Source organism: Canis aureus, chromosome 11 (assembly GCF_053574225.1).
Source record: "Canis aureus isolate CA01 chromosome 11, VMU_Caureus_v.1.0, whole genome shotgun sequence".
Classification (NCBI taxonomy): domain Eukaryota; kingdom Metazoa; phylum Chordata; class Mammalia; order Carnivora; family Canidae; genus Canis; species Canis aureus.
Window position 1 is genome coordinate 13,076,491 of NC_135621.1, and position 19,471 is coordinate 13,095,961.

At 37.2% G+C, this 19,471-nt stretch overlaps 1 protein-coding gene across 4 annotated transcripts in view; it reads left to right on the forward strand.

Annotated features, from left to right (window-relative positions):
• The window catches only part of NUP107 (nucleoporin 107), a 49,663-nt gene that overhangs the window by 28,196 nt on the left and 1,996 nt on the right, over window positions 1-19,471 (forward strand). For all 4 annotated transcript variants that reach the window (XM_077913766.1, XM_077913769.1, XM_077913767.1 and 1 more), the window contains exons 13-26: window positions 679-769; window positions 917-993; window positions 3,175-3,234; window positions 3,892-4,037; window positions 4,363-4,411; window positions 8,035-8,104; window positions 8,406-8,524; window positions 10,126-10,164; window positions 10,468-10,618; window positions 10,987-11,099; window positions 11,987-12,089; window positions 12,569-12,729; window positions 13,532-13,657; window positions 15,304-15,417. In XM_077913766.1, the coding sequence (XP_077769892.1) occupies window positions 679-769; window positions 917-993; window positions 3,175-3,234; window positions 3,892-4,037; window positions 4,363-4,411; window positions 8,035-8,104; window positions 8,406-8,524; window positions 10,126-10,164; window positions 10,468-10,618; window positions 10,987-11,099; window positions 11,987-12,089; window positions 12,569-12,729; window positions 13,532-13,657; window positions 15,304-15,417 (1,419 nt within the window). The remainder of the gene's footprint in view (window positions 1-678; window positions 770-916; window positions 994-3,174; window positions 3,235-3,891; window positions 4,038-4,362; window positions 4,412-8,034; window positions 8,105-8,405; window positions 8,525-10,125; window positions 10,165-10,467; window positions 10,619-10,986; window positions 11,100-11,986; window positions 12,090-12,568; window positions 12,730-13,531; window positions 13,658-15,303; window positions 15,418-19,471) is intronic.

A 19,471-nucleotide genomic window follows, 5' to 3' on the forward strand; every position in this document is an offset into this window, starting at 1 on the left:
TTTCTCAGGCTCTTGGCTCTGTCCCTTGTGTCCGTGATGGCCACCAGCAGCCCCAGGCTTACATTCTCCTGCCAGCTAGCAATTCCCACAAAAGAAATGTGTCTCCTTTTCAGTATCTCCAGCAAGAACCCTAGGAGGATTCTTGTGAGATCACATCCCTAATCTTAGAGTTCCGAGGTGGGATCATAGAATCTTACCCTTACGAGGAGATGTTTCGTAAAGAGGTGATGTATCTATCTCACTGGTATATCGCGTTGGTTAGTCTAAGCTCGTCTGATTGGTACAGTTAACATAAATACCAGTGGGCTGATGAGCACCTTGTCATTACAGAGACTTAACAGTGTTTTCATAATACTTTTACATGAATCAACCTCTTTAGCCCCATTTATTTCTAGCAGAATTAAACGTCCAGAGGCACCGCTGGGCACCATGGGAGCCAATTAGTAAGCCCAAAATCAAAGAGCACAGGGATTATTAGGGAAAGAAAAGGGCAGAGACCACAGAAAAATGTCGGTGTTGGTGGCAAAGTGAAATGCCCTTACCAGTTATCTACATTGTCCTTTGAAGCATTGTACTTTATCTAATCCTGACATATATTGCTTATACTTTTCTATAAGGCACAAGTACTTTTCCAACTGCAGTGGTTATATGACTAACTGCTCTTTTTTGTTTCTAAAGGCACAACGACTCTGTAAACGCTGTGGTCAGGCATGGAGAGCTGCAACACTTGAAGGCTGGAAACTGTATCACGACCCTAATGTTAATGGAGGTATTTTAGTAGATTTTATTCTGACAAATGGAGATATATTTAGCTCTAAATGCCAGGATTATGAAGCACAGCTTTTGTTTTTATAAATTGTTGGAATTTGGAGTTCTCTATTTTAAACTAAATTTTATTTCTTTTACTGTTTTATAGGAACAGAATTAGAACCTGTAGAGGGGAATCCATATAGGATCATCTGGAAAATAAGTTGTTGGAGAATGGCAGAAGATGTAAGATACAATAAAACATTTACTGATAATGATTTTTACTTTAATTAATTGCAGGCCTCCTGAAGGTGCTCTGAAACATTCAGAGTGGTATAACACCAAAGCTTCTGTCTCAAAAAACTTTTTTTTTTTTAAATTAAGTAGGCTTCACACCCTACTCCACTACCCTTTAGGGGCTCGAACTCACAACCCTGAAATTAAGAGTCACATGCTCTACTGACTGGGTCAGGCAGGCACCACTGTTTTCAAAAAACTTATCATCAAATTGAAGAATGGGGGGCAAGCTTAACTAATAATCAGAATTATTCAGACACAAGTACTAAGAATTAAACACCGATAAAAGGCAAAAATATAGAAGTAGTACCAAATGCATTCAGAGAATAAGCATTTGGCTTCCCAGGAGAGAGAATGGAATTGCACTTTAAAAAATTACTAGGATTTGAGTTTGGGGGCATAAAATAAAAGAAGAGGAAAGAATTCTTGGTAGTATGTATAGTTGCAAAACTCAAGGGAAGGTAGTAAGTCTATCCGGTTGGAGGAGAAAGCTCACAAAAGGAAATAGAGTTAGTTCTATTGTGACATCACATAACCTGTACATTCCTAAAAAAAAAATCACTACAGCTGCAAAATTGTGCCAAAAACCCACAGGCCTTTTGGGGAAAATAGAGTTGAGAGAACAGTACTCGAAAACCATCAGTGATAGATCAAACGTAAAAACTTAAACATTGTTAAGACAGGAAATACAGGGATCCCTGGGTGGCGCAGCGGTTTGGCGCCTGCCTTTGGCTCAGGGCATGATCCTGGAGACCCGGGATCGAATCCCACATCGGGCTCCTGGTGCATGGAGCCTGCTTCTCCCTCTGCCTGTGTCTCTGCCTCTCTCTCTCTCTCTCTGTGACTATCATAAAAAAAAAAAAAAGAAAAAAAAGACAGGAAATACACAAATGCTACAATAAATGCAGTACTTTACATTGGAAAACAACTGAAGTTTACTTGTGGAATTGAGTGTCAGGCGTTTGCAGCTTGTGAGTGACTATGAGGAATAGAAGGAAGTTAGCTGAAATCAAACTGAAAATTGTAACACTTGATATGGATGGAATTGGTGTATAATACACCTGATGAAGTGAGGTAACAGGTGGATGTTTCAGGTATGTTACTTTTGTGTATCATAATTGGCTCCATTCTGCTAGATGTAGTTTTTGGCATTCACCTAGTATTTCTTGTAGATGAAATTATGCATTATGAGGAATTTCCCTTATGTTGAAATTGTTCCTTGATTGATCTATTGCATTGGAACAAATTTGGATTTTCAAAACAAAGGTTGTAAAAGAACTCATGGAAAAGATGATTGAAAAAAACTAAGAACAGGTATTGGTGATCCTCAAGTGTTGCTCTAAAGGAGTATATCATAGATAGTAGTGAACCATCAAAACCTCGAGGGCACACGACAACAGTGTTTTAGGAAGATGGGTGACATGAGGGTAAAAAATAGGCTTAAAAATTAAGTGTACTAAAGTCTGAAAAACTAGTTAGGAGACTATTGGAACTAATCAGACACTAAGTTTTAAGGGCCTGTCCTGGGATAATATTGATAATGGAAAGGAAGGGAGCAAGAATGGTCAAGAGGGTGATTGGAAACAAAGGCAGAGGGGGACTCATTTATATAGAGAATGTTTCTGAAGTTTCTTGTTTAGATGATAAGAAAGCAGGAAAGCCCATCCATAGAACCTAATAATAAAAATAATGATTTGATGAATATAATTACTCCTGCTTAGGAATTCAATGCAAACTGATGCAGGACAGGTCCCAGGTGCCTTGTTTTGATGTTCTTAGAGAAGTATCAAGTAGTGTTAGGTATTTCGGGACCTCTAGGGGGGAAAACACCTACACCAGATCTATTTGGAATAAAATTTGGCTATGATAAGTAATTATAGCATCTGTTGGAGTTGGATCTTTCGTCCTGTATTTGAAATTTAGACAGTTGATTTTTCCTGAAGATTCCAGCACTGACTATATCAGCAACCAAGGAGTCTTCCCTTCTTTTTGCCCCATTAGATCTTTAATTAAAGTTTAGAAACTATCAAGTGAATAAATCAGTTTAGAAAACATTGTAAAGTTCCAGATGATGAAAAAAATTGACATACTAAGAAAAACTATTTCAAATTTATACTCCTTGTATTTCAGGAACTTTTTAACAGATACGAGAGGGCAATTTATGCAGCGTTAAGTGGGAATCTCAAGCAGGTATGTAATCTATTTTAATTCTTTTTTTTTCCCCCTGTGGAACAAAATCAAGTAGAATAGTGATTTGAGCTGCTTAATTTCATCTATCCCATAATACCAAACAATCTTTTAATACATGGAATCAGACTTTAATTTCTAAGAATTGTCAGTTTAGTTATTATACATATGTAAATATATTTACAACACACATTTATTGATGACTAATAGTGCCCATAGGTTTATACAGAGGTGTACCACTAAGGCACAATGACTGTTCAGATTGTCTTGTAGGCGTGTGTGCTTCTTGCAAACCCCACCTGCATTTTATAGCTATTTGAGGGCTGTTATAAGAATTAGTTGAAGCACCATCTTACATCAACATGGAAAATTGATGCAATTGTGAACTGACTACGGAAAAAATCTTAACAGTTCAAACTTTGTAGGAGATATGGTGTGGGTGGGGGTAAAGGGTTAGGTTACTTGGTATGGTATTTTACAATCCACTGTATGTTAATATCATTAAGATGACTTTATAGTCCATATCAATGGAAGTAACTGCCTTTCCCTTTTTTAAAATTAATTAATTAATTAATATATTTTTTATTTTTTTATTTTTTTTATTTTTTGCCTCTGCTGTTGACTATGTGTATGTGTTTTTTATTTGGAATGGGGATAAAGCTGCTTCCCGTCTGTGACACCTGGGAAGACACAGTATGGGCTTACTTTCGGGTGATGGTGGACAGTTTGGTAGAACAGGAGATCCGGACATCAGTGGTGAATCTGGATGAAACTGAAGAACTCCCTAGGGAATATTTGGAAGCAAAGTGAGTTTGTTCTATCCTGGTGATTTGTAGTATGCTCTGTAAAGTTTTATTTTGTAGGGATCCCTGGGTGGCGCAGCGGTTTAGCGCCTGCCTTTGGCCCAGGGCGTGATCCTGGAGACCCGGGATCGAATCCCACGTCGGGCTCCCGGTGCATGGAGCCTGCTTCTCCCTCTGCCTATGTCTCTGCCTCTCTCTTTCTCTCTCTCTCTCTCTCTCTCTCTGTGACTATCATAAATAAAAAAAAATTAAAAAAAAAAGTTTTATTTTGTAGCCCTTGTTCATATTATTAATATTGTTTTATCCCTTTCCTGTTTTCTTTTTAAAGTTGGACCTTAGAAAAGGTATTTGAAGAACTTCAAGCTACTGATAAAAAGGTAAATATTAATAGGAATGTTTTAGGATAACTGGAATAGGAAACAATGAATGTTACGCTGTTGAGGCAGTGTAGTTGAAAGGCAAAAAATATGTATGAAACTTTGTTATATTTTCTCTTCTTTTTCTTACCTCTTAACCTAATGAAAGACATTCTTTAAAAGCAAGAGATTTAAATCCATATTTAAATTATACATCATTTCTGTCTCTTTGGTTTAGGATTGGTATTATCTAAAAATAAGGCTAGGCCTGTAAGCTAATTTATTCCTTTCTTTTTGAAGAAGAAAAATTTCAGTGGAAAATTAACAAGACTTTTCCTAGATCTTAATCTAATATTTTATTAAGTAGTATTCTCCTAAATAATTTTAAATAACTGAAATATATAACAAAATAATCCAAAGATACAAATAAAGCCTCTATAATAACTTCCTCTTCACTGCTTTATGGTTATTCTCATTCCCCAGAGATGATAAAATATAAAGCTATGTAATCTTCCATATCTTTCTCCAAACTCTTAAAAAATGTGTAAATAATGTAGATATCCCAAGGTAGAATTTTGATTTCTGTTGTTGTTTTTTGTATCATACTACATACATTACAGCCTGGGGGGTGGGGTTGTTTTGTTTTGTTTTTATTTATTTATTTACTTTTTTGAGAGAGAAGGAGAAAGAGATTGCATGAGAGAGGAGCAGAGGGAGACAGAGAATCTTAGGCTCCATGCCCAGTGCAGAACCCTAGCATGGATCCGGACACAGGGCTCAATCTCATGACCTTGAGATCATGACCTGAGCTGAAATCAAGAGTTAGATGCATAACTGACTGAGCTGCTCAGGCTCCCTACTTTTTTTTGTTTTGTTGTTTTTTGTGTTTTTTTTTTTTTTTTTTCATGTAATGATATTTTCTCCAAGTTAGTGGATATACATTTAATGTAACCTGACTTACTCTTTTTTCATTTTTTTATTCATGAGAGAGACTGAGAGAGAGGCAGAGACATAGGCAGAGGGAGAAGCAAGCTCCCTGCAGAGAGCCCCATGTGGGACTTGATCCCAGGACCCTGGGATCACGACCTGAGCCAAAGGCAGATGCCCAACTACTGAACCACTCAGGTGCCCCTGTTCTTTTTTAATCATTCCTTTTTTGATGGTATTTAGGTGGTTTCTAGCATTACGGTGAACATTTTTATATACATATATGCTTATCTATTAGTCCTGTTTTAGGATAAGTGTCCTTTTTTTTTTTTTTTTTTTTTTTTTTATTTTTTTATGATAGTCACAGAGAGAGAGAGAGAGAGGAGAGAGAGGCAGAGACACAGGCAGAGGGAGAAGCAGGCTCCATGCGCCGGGAGCCTGATGTGGGATTCGATCCCGGGTCTCCAGGATCGTGCCCTGGGCCAAAGGCAGGCGCTAAACCGCTGCGCCACCCAGGGATCCCTAGGATAAGTGTCCTAAAAGCAGGGTTGCTGAGTTAGAGGATAGATGTAAATTAAATTAATTACCTGGTTGTAGCATTTAATTCATACTCCCATAAGTAGTTTATTGATATGGCCATTTCCCTGCAATCTCACCAGTCCCAAATGTCACTTTTTGCTAATCATCAAATTAGGTGGGAAATAGGAACTTACTGTTCTACTCTTATTTCTCTATTTATAAGGCTGAGCAAGTTTTTCTATGCTTATTGACTGTTTGTAAATTTCCTATTCAGATCTTTTAGCTACTTTTCTGTTGAGTTTTATCTTTTCCTTATTAGTATATATGATCTTTCTGTATAGTAAAGAAATGAATGCTTCTTCTGTCAAGTGTTTATTTTACCAGTCTGTTATTTTGGAGATTCCAGCTAATTAAAAGTAAAACAACAAAGTAAAGGAATAGATAAGAATGTTAGAAAAGGGGGAATATTTACATATGGTAAAAGTATAAATTTAGAAACTCAAGATTCAATCAGTTACTAGGATTAATAAAATAATAATAAGACCTTTTAAGTACCTAAATTCAAGACATTTATCTGAAAAAAATATCATAGCCTGTCGGTACTTTCTATAACTAATTAGAAAAGGACTTAGTGCTCCCCCCAAAAAAGTCCCATTTAAATTATTGACCTAAAAAAAAAATTATTGACCTAAACTATAAGATACATAGGAATAAAATTGGTAAGGAGTTTGAGGACCTTCATATAGAAAATATAGAATCTTATTGGAAGACATGAGTAAATGTACCATGTTCCTGGATGAGAGGATATGATGTAAATATTAGCCATTCCAAAATTAACATAGATACCTAATAACTCCGATTATTTCTGAACAGAAGACTTAACAAGTAGAAGGATAAGTGAGAATGGCAAGAAAATTTGGAAAAGGCTAATACGCAGTATTTGCCTACTCAGTAATGAAACAATGTAATTATATGCAAAACTATATGCAGTTAGCACAGGAGTGAATAGATCAGTGAAACAGAGAAGTCCTTATTAGATCCAAGTATGTATTAAAACTTAATAGGTGATCGAAAATGATCTTTCATTTCAAAGGAAGGACGGTTTATTTACATACATGGTATGCGCACGATTGAGTTTCTATATGGAGGAAAACAGCTAAATCTCTACCTCACGCCACATATTAAAATCAGTTTCAGATGGAGCAAAAATTTGAATTTAAAAAAGAATGAATGCTAAAAGAAAATTCAGATAACAAAAAAAAAATTAAAATATATTTAACAAAAAAGAAACTATATGTTTCCAAACAATCCAACAGGTCACTTTCAGTTTTTTTTTTTTAATTTAATTTGTTTATTCATGAGAAACAGAGAGAGAGAGAGAGAGTCAGAGACACAGAGAGAGAAGCAGGCTCCACGCAGGGAGCCAGACATGGGACTCGATCCTGGGTCTCCAGGATCAGGCCCTGGGCCAAAGGTGGGGCTAAATCTCTGAGCCACCCGGGCTGTCCCTTCTTTTAGTTTTTTCTGCACTGTGTCTAATCACTATTTTGGTGGTTTGTGTTATGTTTGGTGCTGTGTGCAGAAGAGAATGTGCAAGGAATGCTTTCAAGAAGTGCTGTTCATGTTCAAAGGAATCTTACAGTTTGTTTTGCTTCGGTTACATGTGCCCTTTCTGGCTCACCATGAAGTGCCAAGAAAAATAGCTAAAAAAAATTTTTTTTAAAGATTTTATTTATTTATTCATGAGAGACAGAGAGAAAGAGAGAGAGAGAGAGAGAGAGAGGCAGACATACAGGCAGAGGGAGAAGTAGGCTCCATGCAGGGAGCCTGACGTGGGACTCGATCCCAGAATCCCAGGATCATGCCCTGGGCCAAAAGCAGGCGCTAAACCACTGAGCCAGGGATCCCCAGTAAAATATTTTTTAAAAGAAGTTTAATAAAAAATAAAAAAAAAAGAAGTTTAATAATATTCACAGAGATTAAATTGCTTTATCACAGTTCTCTACTTTCAAAGATTGTTGTTCACCTTGAGTATATTTCAAAGGTATTGTCTTTCTCAAATTTGTTTTGATCTAAGACCAATCATACGTAACTTTATCTTCATGTAGTTTCAAAAGTTGATGATTTAATTTACTAATGAATACATACTATAGAATGATCATTGAAAGATTTATAGAAAATATAACAATTTTTTTCAGAGAGTTTTGGAAGAGAATCAAGAACATTATCATATAGTTCAAAAATTCCTTATCCTGGGAGACATTGATGGTAAGATACTATACTTTTATTTTACTTTCTATGAGTTCTGTTTTCTTATCAATTTTGTAAAAAGTTATCAAAACACTGCATGACTCACCACATCTTTGTACCAGCCTATTTGAATGCAACTATTAATTGTTAGATAATAGAGTTTGAATTTAATCCAGGGTCTGTTTTATATAGTGGTTATTAGCAATGAGGTAGTGATTTCAGAGTACTCTAGGAATACAGTGAATATCCTTGGTAATGTTTATTTCTGTTCTTTTGATTTTTATCCCTATTGTTGAATTTTTGCTTTGATGGCTTGTAGGTTTGATGAATGAATTTAACAAATGGCTTTCCAAAAGCAGAAACAATCTACCTGGACACCTCCTCCGCTTCATGACTCACCTCATTTTGTTTTTTCACACTCTGGGACTGCAGATCAAAGTAAATAAAAAAGAACAGTTTACTCTCCTTTGCAAGGCTAATGCTATATGCTTCTCATTAGGAAAACAACTTTGTTGTTGTTTTCTAGAAATGGTGGTAAGGGTACAGAAGTCTTTTTTAAAAAAAGATTTTGCTTATTTGAGAGAGAGAACGAGTTGGGGGGAGGGGCAGAGGGAGAAATAGACTGGCTGCTGAGCAGAGAACCCTATGTAGGGCTTGATCTCAGGACCCTGGGATCATGACCTGAACTGAAGGCAGATGCTTAACCAGCTGAGCCACCCCGGTGCCCCAGTACAGAAGTCTTGTATATAGTCTCCTATCGTCACTCAGTGATGACTCACTGTGGGTGGTCCTTTAGGGCTCTAGTCTGTGGGTGCAGAATACCAGTAGTTATGTGGTGTTCTTTTTTTTTTAAGTAATTCTTTTTAAAGATTTTTTAAATTATTTTTTTCTTTTTATCTTTTTTAAGATTTTATTTTTGTTTATTGAGGCACACGGAGAGAGAGAGAGAGAGAGAGAGAGAGAGATTGGCAGAGACACAGGCAGAGGGAGATGCAGGCTCCATGCTGGGAGCCTGATGTGGGACTCCATCCAGGGTCTCCAGAAGCACACCCCTGGCTGCAGGTGGCGCTAAACTGCTGGGCCACCGGGGCTGCCCTTTTTAAAGATTTTATTTGAGAGAGAGAGAACACACATGCACAAGCAGGGAGAGGGACAGAGGGACATGCAAACTCCCCGATGAGCAGGGAGGCTGAGGTGGGCCTGGATCTCAGGATCCTGAGGTCATGACCTGAGCTGAAGTCAGGTGCTCAACCAGACTGAGCCACCCAGGTGCCCCTACATGGTTTTTAATAAATTCATAACTTTATCCTCAATCAGCTAAGCTAACTGAACCAGACTAGTTTTTCTGTCTGAGGTTTTTATTTTTTATTTTTTATTTTTTTCTTTTTTCTTTTTCTTTTTATTATTTTTTAAAGATTTATTTATTTATTTATTCATGAGAGAGAGAGAGAGAGAGGCAGAGACACACAGGCAGAGGGAGAAGCAGGCTCCATGCAGGGAGCCTGATGTGGGACTCGATCCCAGGTCTCCAGGATCAGGCCCTGGGCGGAAGGCAGGTACTAAACCACTGAGCCACCCAGGCTGCCCCTGTCTGAGGTTTTTAAACCTTTGTTTTCTTTTTTCTTTTTGTTTCTTTTTCCTAAATGATAACATTTTAGTCAGAGTACATGTAGAAGGCAGAACGATACAGTAATTGAAAGCTTGGACTTTGGAGTAAGAATCCTGGGTTCACATCCTTACTAATCCTTCTAATATGTAATTCTGGGTAAATAAAACTTCTGTAGTTTCCTTGTTTAGAAACTCTTTAGTTTCTTCCTCTATAAATTGTGAACAATGATAGTTACCACCCACAAAGAGTTATAGAAAGTTAAATTGAGCAGTACTTAAACTTTGCTAAGCCCTTAGCCTAGCATATTATTATTGCTTCATAGTAAATATTAAATTCATTAAATCATTTAATAGCAGAATTTTTATAGATACATTGCAGTACACATAAGCAATTGTGTTCATAATTGGATTATTATTATTTTTCTATGAAGGAAGAAGTTTCCATTGAAGTTTTAAAGACATACATACAGGTAAACTTTAAGAATCCACAATTTGTTTTTGTTTGTTTTTTACCATTTTGGTGGAAACAGAAATCATAATGGTAATGTTTTAATGTTCAGTGGCAGGAAAGTTATCAGAATCTGTAAGAGATCTTTTAATTATTATAAGTGTATTTTATTTGGAATTTAAAATCGTTCTGTTCAGTAGCACAAATCCACATCTCTATGAATCTCTTGTAAATATGTTCAGAATTTTGAAGTAAATTTTTAAAACACTGCTGATTCCAGAACCTGTTTTTTATTGACATATTTTAATCTTTTTCTGTTTTCTAGCTTTTAATAAATGAGAAGCACACAAATCTCATAGCATTTTATACCTGTCATTTGCCTCAAGACCTAGCTGTTGCCCAGTATGCATTATTTTTGGAAGGTGTTACAGAATTTGAGCAGCGCCACCAGTGCCTGGAGCTGGCTAAAGAAGCAGGTAAAAAATGGTTGAAAGTTTTTGTTGGACTTCACAGGCAAGTTATCATTTTGGCATTAGTAACATTAATCGTTCTAGTTTTAATTCCTTTTACTCTTGATAGAAAAAAATGAAATTTTGATGAAATTCTGTTTTAGGAATAAAATAAACTGTAACTCATGTATAAAATATTCTCATTGTGGCTTTTTCTTTTTTTCTTTTTTTTTTTTTTTTTTTTTTTTGGCATTTTCTTTTATAATGTCTTCCATACTTCACATGTTATATTTTTAAAGAATTATTATCCAAGTTTACCAAATCATTGTGACTATTTAGAGAATATTAGTGTGAACAATTAAGTCTTATTTTTGTCTCTTAAAAAATTTTTTTAGATTTGGATATCGCAGCTATAACCAAGACTGTAGTTGAGAATATCCGAAAGAAAGATAATGGTGAATTCAGTCATCATGATGTGGCCCCAGCCCTGGATACCAGCACTACTGAGGTAACATGAGGGACAGGGGAGATGTGTGTGTGACTCCCAATAATCTGTTTTGTGGCTCCTTGGTAAACTTCCACCATAACATACTCTGGCTCCTTTTTTTTTTTTTTTTAAGAATTGTTGTCAGCCAACACTTTGTTTTTGTTTTTGTTTTTTTCCAAAACCTTTTAATTCTAAAAATTGGCAGCAGATTTAAGATCTTAATGTAAAAGGATTTAAATTACTTACAGTAGTATTGTGTTAAAGGAAGCTTCTTTAACAGAAAAAAGTGAGTGTTAGATTTTTACTCATTGGATTATTCTAGATACTTGATCAATCACTGACTCTTAAGTAGTTTACTTATCCTATTTTCAGAAAGAACATTTTACTTATTTATTTTTTAGAGATTTATTTATTTGTGAGCAAAAGTGCAAGCACAAGCAGAGGGGAGGGGCAGGAGGAGAGGGAGAAGCAGACCCTCCACTGAGCAGGAAGCCCAATGCAGGGCTTGATCCCAGGACCCTGAGATCATGACCCCAGCCGAAAGCAGACACTCAACCACTGAGCCACCCAGACGCCCTGAGAGAAAAACATTTTAGAATAGCACTTAAGGAATCACCTGGTTAAGTTGGTGGAGCATAGAATATTTAATTCCAAACTCACACTCCAGTAGGTTTTTTCTGTAATTTAATAGAGAATTATTAAGTGTGAAAAGAACCTAAGGAACGATAGATTCTTTCATAATTTTTTTTATTCTTTCATAATTTTGTATAACTTGAGAGAAAGTAATTTTTACTAGCAGTGCAGATGTAAGTTAATTCTACTAATTTGCAGAGTATATTAGAAAAAAGAAAATTGAAAAAAAAAAGAAAAAGGAAATTGATATTTCTTTTTTCCAATTAAATGAACAGGAGGACCGTTTAAAAATTGATGTAATTGACTGGTTGGTATTTGACCCAGCACAGAGGGCGGAAGCACTAAAACAAGGCAACGCGATAATGAGAAAATTCTTGGGTATGCTTTATTTTAATATTCTTTTTACAAGTTTTTGTTCAAATCTATATATTCTTAAATTTTCTTTTGTTTCATTTGTTTTTCTAATCCTTCCAATGGGGAGGGGAGGGCAGATGACAAAACAGCCATTCTTCTATATCAAACCTAGTATTATGAAACAAAACAATTAACAATGAAAATTCATTGTTTTAATCAGTTTTTCATATAGTCTCAAGGCTTTGGAAAATGTAATTGCCTTAAGATATAAAAGTTGGTAAAAGCAACTGCATTAAATGAATCCTTTTGTGACTATCACACTGAAACAAGGAAAAGGCCTGGCCATTAAGTAGAAAGATCACTCAGATGTTAACTGAAGTACTTTGGGACTTCTTGGAAGTTTACAGGTGACTGTAAAAGTTGCAAACCAATTAATTTGACTCCTTTAGAAACTATCGTATAGCAATTCACATACATTAAAAAACTGTGTATCTTCTTCACAGCGTCAAAAAAGCATGAAGCTGCGAAAGAAGTGTTTGTGAAAATTCCTCAGGATTCTATAGCAGAAATCTATAATCAGTGGGAGGAACAAGGAATGGAAAGTCCACTTCCTGCTGAAGATGATAATGCGATCAGAGAACATTTGTGCATTAGAGCTTACTTGGTGAGATTATAAAGAAAATCAGAAATGTGTCTATCTTCGTGATGATTTTTCTGATTCACTCTCAGACTTTGAACTGTTTTTCCAGAAGTAGTGACTGACTTACTATCTTATCTCCCTTGTGACTGTGGTACTGACTGATCCACAGAAGCATTGAAATCACAGTCTGGCCTCATCAGCATAAGCTTCTAATTCATGCTAACCGACCTAGAATTTCTCACATGGTAGAGAGTGTGTGTGATATCTAAAACTTAGTTTTCTTAAGATTCTTTGAATGCTTGTGTCAACTTTTAATACTTCTTTTGGAGGGGGCAATAACAGAAAGACAAGATACTCTATAAATTTGTTATACCTAAAATCACAACATACTCATTTAAAATTCATTCAACAGATAATGAAGTAATTACATCAGGCGAGGTTCTAAGCTGCATCTGTGGATAGCAGTCTGTCCTTGCCCTCTAGAAGCTAACGGGCTAGTCAGGAAGACAGACAAGTAAACGTGTGTACATCATAGTGGTAACCGTCAAGATATGTATGACCAGAGGTGCCAGAAAACACAGTATATGTGTACCTTGCTGGTGTTTACCACTTGACAAAATATTTATTCACAATGATTTTTTAATGTGCAAAAAAGAGATACTGAACAGTTCTGTTTCTTAATGCTGCAAAATTATTTCTAAGAACTAATTTTATTTTATTTTATTTTATTTATTTATTTTTTTTTAAGAACTAATTTTAAAAACCGTATTTAACATATGGGAAACTTGAGGGTGTTTCGTATTTTCTATTTTATTTTACATTTTAGGAAGCCAATGAAACCTTCAATGAGTGGTTTAAGCATATGAATTCAGCTCCACAGAAACCTACTTTGATACCTCAAGCGACCTTTACCGAGAAAGTGGCTCATGAACATAAAGAAAAGAAATATGAGGTAAGTTGAATATAGACAAGACCTATATATTGTATTTGAAAAATACAGGTCATATATTTATCTTTCAGATTTTTAAAAAAATTTTTGATTCCAGTATGTTGACATACATTGTTATATTAGTTGCAGGTGTACAACATAGTGATTCCACATTTCACACAACATCCAGTACTCATCATAAGTGCATTCCTTTTTTTTATTTATTAAAGATTTTATTTATTTATTCATGAGAGGCACAGAGAGAGAGAGAGAGAGAGGCAGAGACACAGGCAGAGGGAGAAGCAGGTTCCATGCAGGGAGCCCGATGTGGGACTTGATCCCGGGACTCCAGGATCACGCCCTGAGCCAAAGGCAGATGCTTAACCGCTGAGCCACCCAGGGATTCCCACCCCCCTTTTTTTTAAGATTTTATTTATTCATGAGAGACACAGAGAGAGAGATTGGCAGAGACACAGGGAGAGGGAGAGCAGGCTCCACGCAGGGAGCCCGACATGGGACTCGATCCTGGGTCTCCAGGATCACACCCCTGGCTGAAGGTGGCGCTAAACCGGTGGGCCACCCGGGCTGCCCAAGGATTTTTTTTTTTTTTTTTAAGATTTATTTATTTTATTTGAGAGAGTAAGCAAGAGAATGAGTGTGAGCAGGAGGTGGGTGGAAGGAGAGAATCTCAAGCAGATTCCCCTCAGTGCAGAGCCCATCGCTTTGCAGGGCTGCATCCTAACGACCCATGAGAACATGACCTGAGCCGAAACCAAGAGTTGGATGCCTGCCTGCCTGAGCCACCCAGATGCTCCTCTCTTCTAGGATTTTTATGGTTTCAGATCTTACATTTAGGTCTTTAGTCCATTTTATTTTTTAAAATTTTATTTATTTATTCATGAGAGACAGAGAGAGAGATAGAGACACAGGCAGAGGGAGAAGCAGGCTCCGTGCAGGAAGCCTGAAGTGGGACTCGATCCTGGGAATCTGGGATCATGCCCCCAGCCAAAGGCAGGCACTCAACCGCTGAGCCACTTGGGTGTCCCTCTTTAATCCACTTTGAATGTTTGGTGTAAGAAAGTGGTCCAGTTACATTCTTTTGCATGTGGTTGTCCTGTTTTCCCAACACTGTTTTGTTAAAGAAACTGTCTTTTTTCCATTGGATGTTCTTTCCAGCTTTGTTGAAGATTAATTGACCATATAACTGTGGGTTAATCGGGTCATATATATAAAGATATAATTACTTCAGCAGTTGTAGTCTTACTATAACAGGTGATCTTTCTGTTAATGTTTTTTGAAAAAAAAGCCATCTATTTAGTTACTTTTCTGCAGGTTATTAACCAAACATGAAAAATACCTTCAGGTTACATTAATGTTCATTTACGAAGTTAACGTTTAAGTGTTTCATTTAACTGCAATCTGTTGATACTTATTTTTGTATTTGACTAAAATCAACTCCTTTTTTTTTTTTAAGTTTTATTTGTTTAAATAATTTCTACATCCCTGTGGGGCTTGAACTCACAACCCTGAGATCAAGAGTTGCATGCTCCTCCAACAAGTCAGCTCTTTAGAATGATGTTCCATGTAGAATGATATTCCTTCTGTACTTTTACACATACATTATTTATTGGTTTTAGTCTGTTAATATGTCTGCCTTTTTTGTTTTACAGATGGATTATGTTATTTGGAAAGGGCATTTGGATGCCCTAACTGCCGATGTGAAGGAGAAAATGTACAATGTCTTGTTGTTTGTTGATGGAGGCTGGATGGTGGATGTTAGAGAGGTAAGCTCTGTACATTGTGTACAGCTAAAAAAAATCTTTTTTCAAAGGTTCTTCTGTGAATAGGGCTATCTATGGATGGATATATATACATACACATATATACACATACGTGTGTGTGTAGATATGTATGTATATATAAAACCTTTGTACTTTAAACATCTCATAATTTAAAGTTACCTTTTTTTCAACAACAAAAAGAAGCAGCCTTGGGCTTTTATTTAGGAAGAATTGGAAAGTGTTTGGATGTGTCCCCGTTATTTAACAAATAATAACAATGATTATTATACTATCTTGAACAAATAGAACACATTGAGCCAACGGTCCTTTGGCTCCTCATAAAGTGAAATGTTAAGGAAGACAGATTCTCAGTACGTGCTCTGAGTTTGAATTTCAGAAACTCTAATTCAGGTTCTTAGGAATTTCCTTTATAAAAAGTAGTTTTGCCCCAACCCTGCTTAGGAACCAAGAACAAAGGTCTATCTCAACTGATGACTTCCATATAGCGTTTCAGATATGTTTGTCCCTGGGGACCAATCATAACTTAAACTTAGATTGAAAATACTAACTAGAGAATAGAAATCTTAGACTCTTGAATAAACTGTTTTTTCAGATTTAAGATGTTCATTCAGGATACTAAAATGTAATTTTTTAAAATGCTGGACCTAAAAATTTAATTATATGTGTATTTAACTCAATTTAAGGATACAAAGATCAGTCTAGTAGCTGTGATCTCAACTCTGAGCTATCCACTTAAATGACCTGGAAGGTTTTTTAAAAATACTGGGTTCCACTCTCAGAGATTCTGTCCTAATTGATCTGAGGTAGAGCTGGGTTGTGTTGTTTTGTTTTGTTATATTGTAGTCTACTGGAGAGCTTAAATATGTATCCTGGGTTGAGATGAATAGAAAAAGTACTAGATGCCATTAAGAAAAACACAGGTTAGTATTTTGTGATTTCAGGGAAAGAAGAGGTTGCTTTTATGTGAAAGAGGTCTAGACCGGATGTTTGGAAGGTGTAGCATTTGACTGATTTCTGAATAATGGGGTAGAAGCTGGATGAGCTGAGGGGAAAGGAAGGATAGTGCGGGTAACTCTTGTGTGAGCAGAAGACGCTGGGGCCTGATCCTCAGATGTAACAGAAACCAGCTTTGCCCCTGCAGACCTCATGATCTGTCCAGGGGAACTGGAAGCGCTGGATTCTTGGAGATACAAGTTGCAGTAGTATTTTGAGTAGAGAAAACCGTAGGAGCATTCTTGGTATCTTGTGCTGTTCTCCATAAGCTGATATATTCACTATTGTTATTTTTAAGATGCTACATTTTTCTAGCTCTTCCAGCTTCCCTTTCGGAACAGAAGCAAAAAACAATAGAGAATAAAAGTAGACTAGATTTGAACCCCTATTTACTACTATTCCTGATACAGTAATTGCCTTACAATTCTTCATAAAGTTCATAATAGAACACTTGAATTCATAGTTTTGAACATTCAGCAGGTTGCTTAAGCTAGATTTTTCTTTTCTGATCCTTGCCGGTGTTCATGAAGATAACATTTTAGTGCTGCACAGTGCTAGTTTTAAGTATCATTTACATTTTGAAAAGACGTGAGTGCCTTATTTATACATAAATCTCTGTTCTAATCATTAACCTTAGTAGGTTAGATAATGAAAATCACAAAATAGTCTGGAGAATTGTAAAAATAGAGTTGGAATGGAAGGCAGTGAATGATACCATTGTGTTTTATCAAATATTTAAAAATCAATACTCAGACTCAGTCACTTCAAATCTAATCCAGAAGAGATTTCTTGAACAATCAAATGATAAATAATGATATTTTGAGTCCCCTCCCTTGAGTTTACCTAATACTCTTAGATATTCAATAAAGTAGGGAATTACTCGAGGTTCCTGCTGGCACATGTAGCACTTGTATAAGAATTGGAGGGATCCCTGGGTGGTGCAGCGGTTTGGCGCCTGCCTTTGGCCCGGGGCACGATCCTGGAGACCCGGGATCGAATCCCACGTCGGGCTCCCTGCATGGAGCCTGCTTCTCCCTCTGCCTGTGTCTCTGCCTCTCTGTCTCTCTCTGTGTGACTATCATGAATAAATAAATAAATAAAATCTTAATAAATAAATAAATAAATAAATAAATAAATAAATAAATAAATAAGAAAGAATTGGAGAATGGTGCCCCTTCTCTTACAGAGATCAGTTCTGTGCCAAGTGCCCATGACGTGTAGAGCGGAGCACAGGCTGGACCCCAGTGCCTCTCGCTCGCCAGGCCAGCCCCCCTGGGGCAAGGCACAGCTGCACAGAATAGTGGCACCACACGCCGTCTCTTGTAGCCACAGCTCGGGCTTTTACAGAGCAGTACCGCAGTCCCATTTGTGTTAGAGGCTGGCGGCACACAGGGTTGGCGGGGGCTTGGAGCAGCCAGCTTGTCCTTACCTGCCTTTCGCCACCTCGGGCTCCACCATGCTCTAGTTGAAGCCTCGTCTTCCCTGTCTTCCTTAAACAGCTTGAGCATCTAGATCAGCTAGTAATCCTTTTAAATTGGACTAGATGTTCCTCTTCAACATAGAACCTTCGGATGACTCCTCATTACACTTTGAATATAATTCAGAGTTCTTTTCTTAACATACAAGATGGCACATACGCTGGACCTTGTCTGCCCCCTCCCCCCATCTTGTATCCTATTCCCCCCTCCCCACTGCACTTTAGCCTCTGGGCCTCTTTCCCCAAGATAGCTGTATGGATGGCTCAGTGTCCTCTCTCTTTAGAGACCCTCCCCCTCCCCCAACCACCCTGTATCACTTCACATTTCCCCCCATTGGATTTCCTCCTGGCAGTTACATAGAATGTATAATGTGTATTTATTTGCTCCATTAGGATGTAGACTTCATGAAGGCAGCAGCATTCTTTCCTTCACCTCTCTGACTTTGGTACTTAAGTTAATGCCTGGAACATAGGAGGCTTTCAGAAAATATTTGGTACATTTAGTGAATTACTGAGGTGAGTGCACTGTCTTCATATTATGGATACCTATAATGTCAGTGCAGCTCAACTCCTGCCGTCAGCACATACCAGGCCCTAATGGGAAGGATGTTTTAATTTTACATATCTACAGGATTTTTCAGAGCTGTTCATTCTGATGACAAAAACAGCTTAGCTTGTGGAGAGCTATTTACTTCCTCTTTGCGGCAATTTGCCGGGCCCATGAGGCACGGTTCAGGATGCATCTGGTATAGGAATCCATTTTAGTTATCAGAAGAGGTTACCCGTGACACCCCCTTGATATTTGGCAGCAACAGGACCAAGAAGAAGCAGGTGCCAGAATGCATCCATGAGATGAGATGCCTGTACTAGCCCTGTGGGTACTTTCAGGTGACGGCCCTAGGAGCCCGGGGCACTTTGCCCCTTTAGCACGGGGCGGGGGTGGGGGGTGGGCGGCGGAGGGTAAAGACTGCAGTGGAGCACAGATGAGTGAGGCAGAAGGAAGCAGTTCTCATTCCTAACAGGCTCCGGGGGGGAAACAACTAATTTGAATTATGAATAAGCCCTTCGGTTTTAAATCCACCTCTAAAGGTAGTGAGTGCCTATTTGAGAAAAGAAATGAAAGTGCTTTCCCTTTTAAGGTTAAGAAAACACAAGGCATGCGTTTTAATATTTACATCTCAAAACAAGACTAAATGATTGATAGTACTATTTCCCTACGTGTGGAAGCCCGACTTAGGTCAGCCTAATTAGTGCAGTCACTTGCTGGTGGAGAATTACCACGTTACATTTGGCTGCTTCACGCCTTTGAAAAATGCTTTAGCCACCTAATATTGCAGACTGTCACATGAAGATACTTTCACTGATTAATAAAAATTGTCATAACAAAAAAAAAACTTCTAAACTTACAAGGTACTGCTTTACAAAAAAACTAATTAGATATTTTATTAGGCTTTTCTAAAGACCAGATATTTAGCTTGTCTTGTTTTCTGTTTTGTCGTATGCTATGAAATCTCTGAATTTCCTCCCTATTTTTAAGATTATTTCATAACTTCTAAGGTTGGGTCC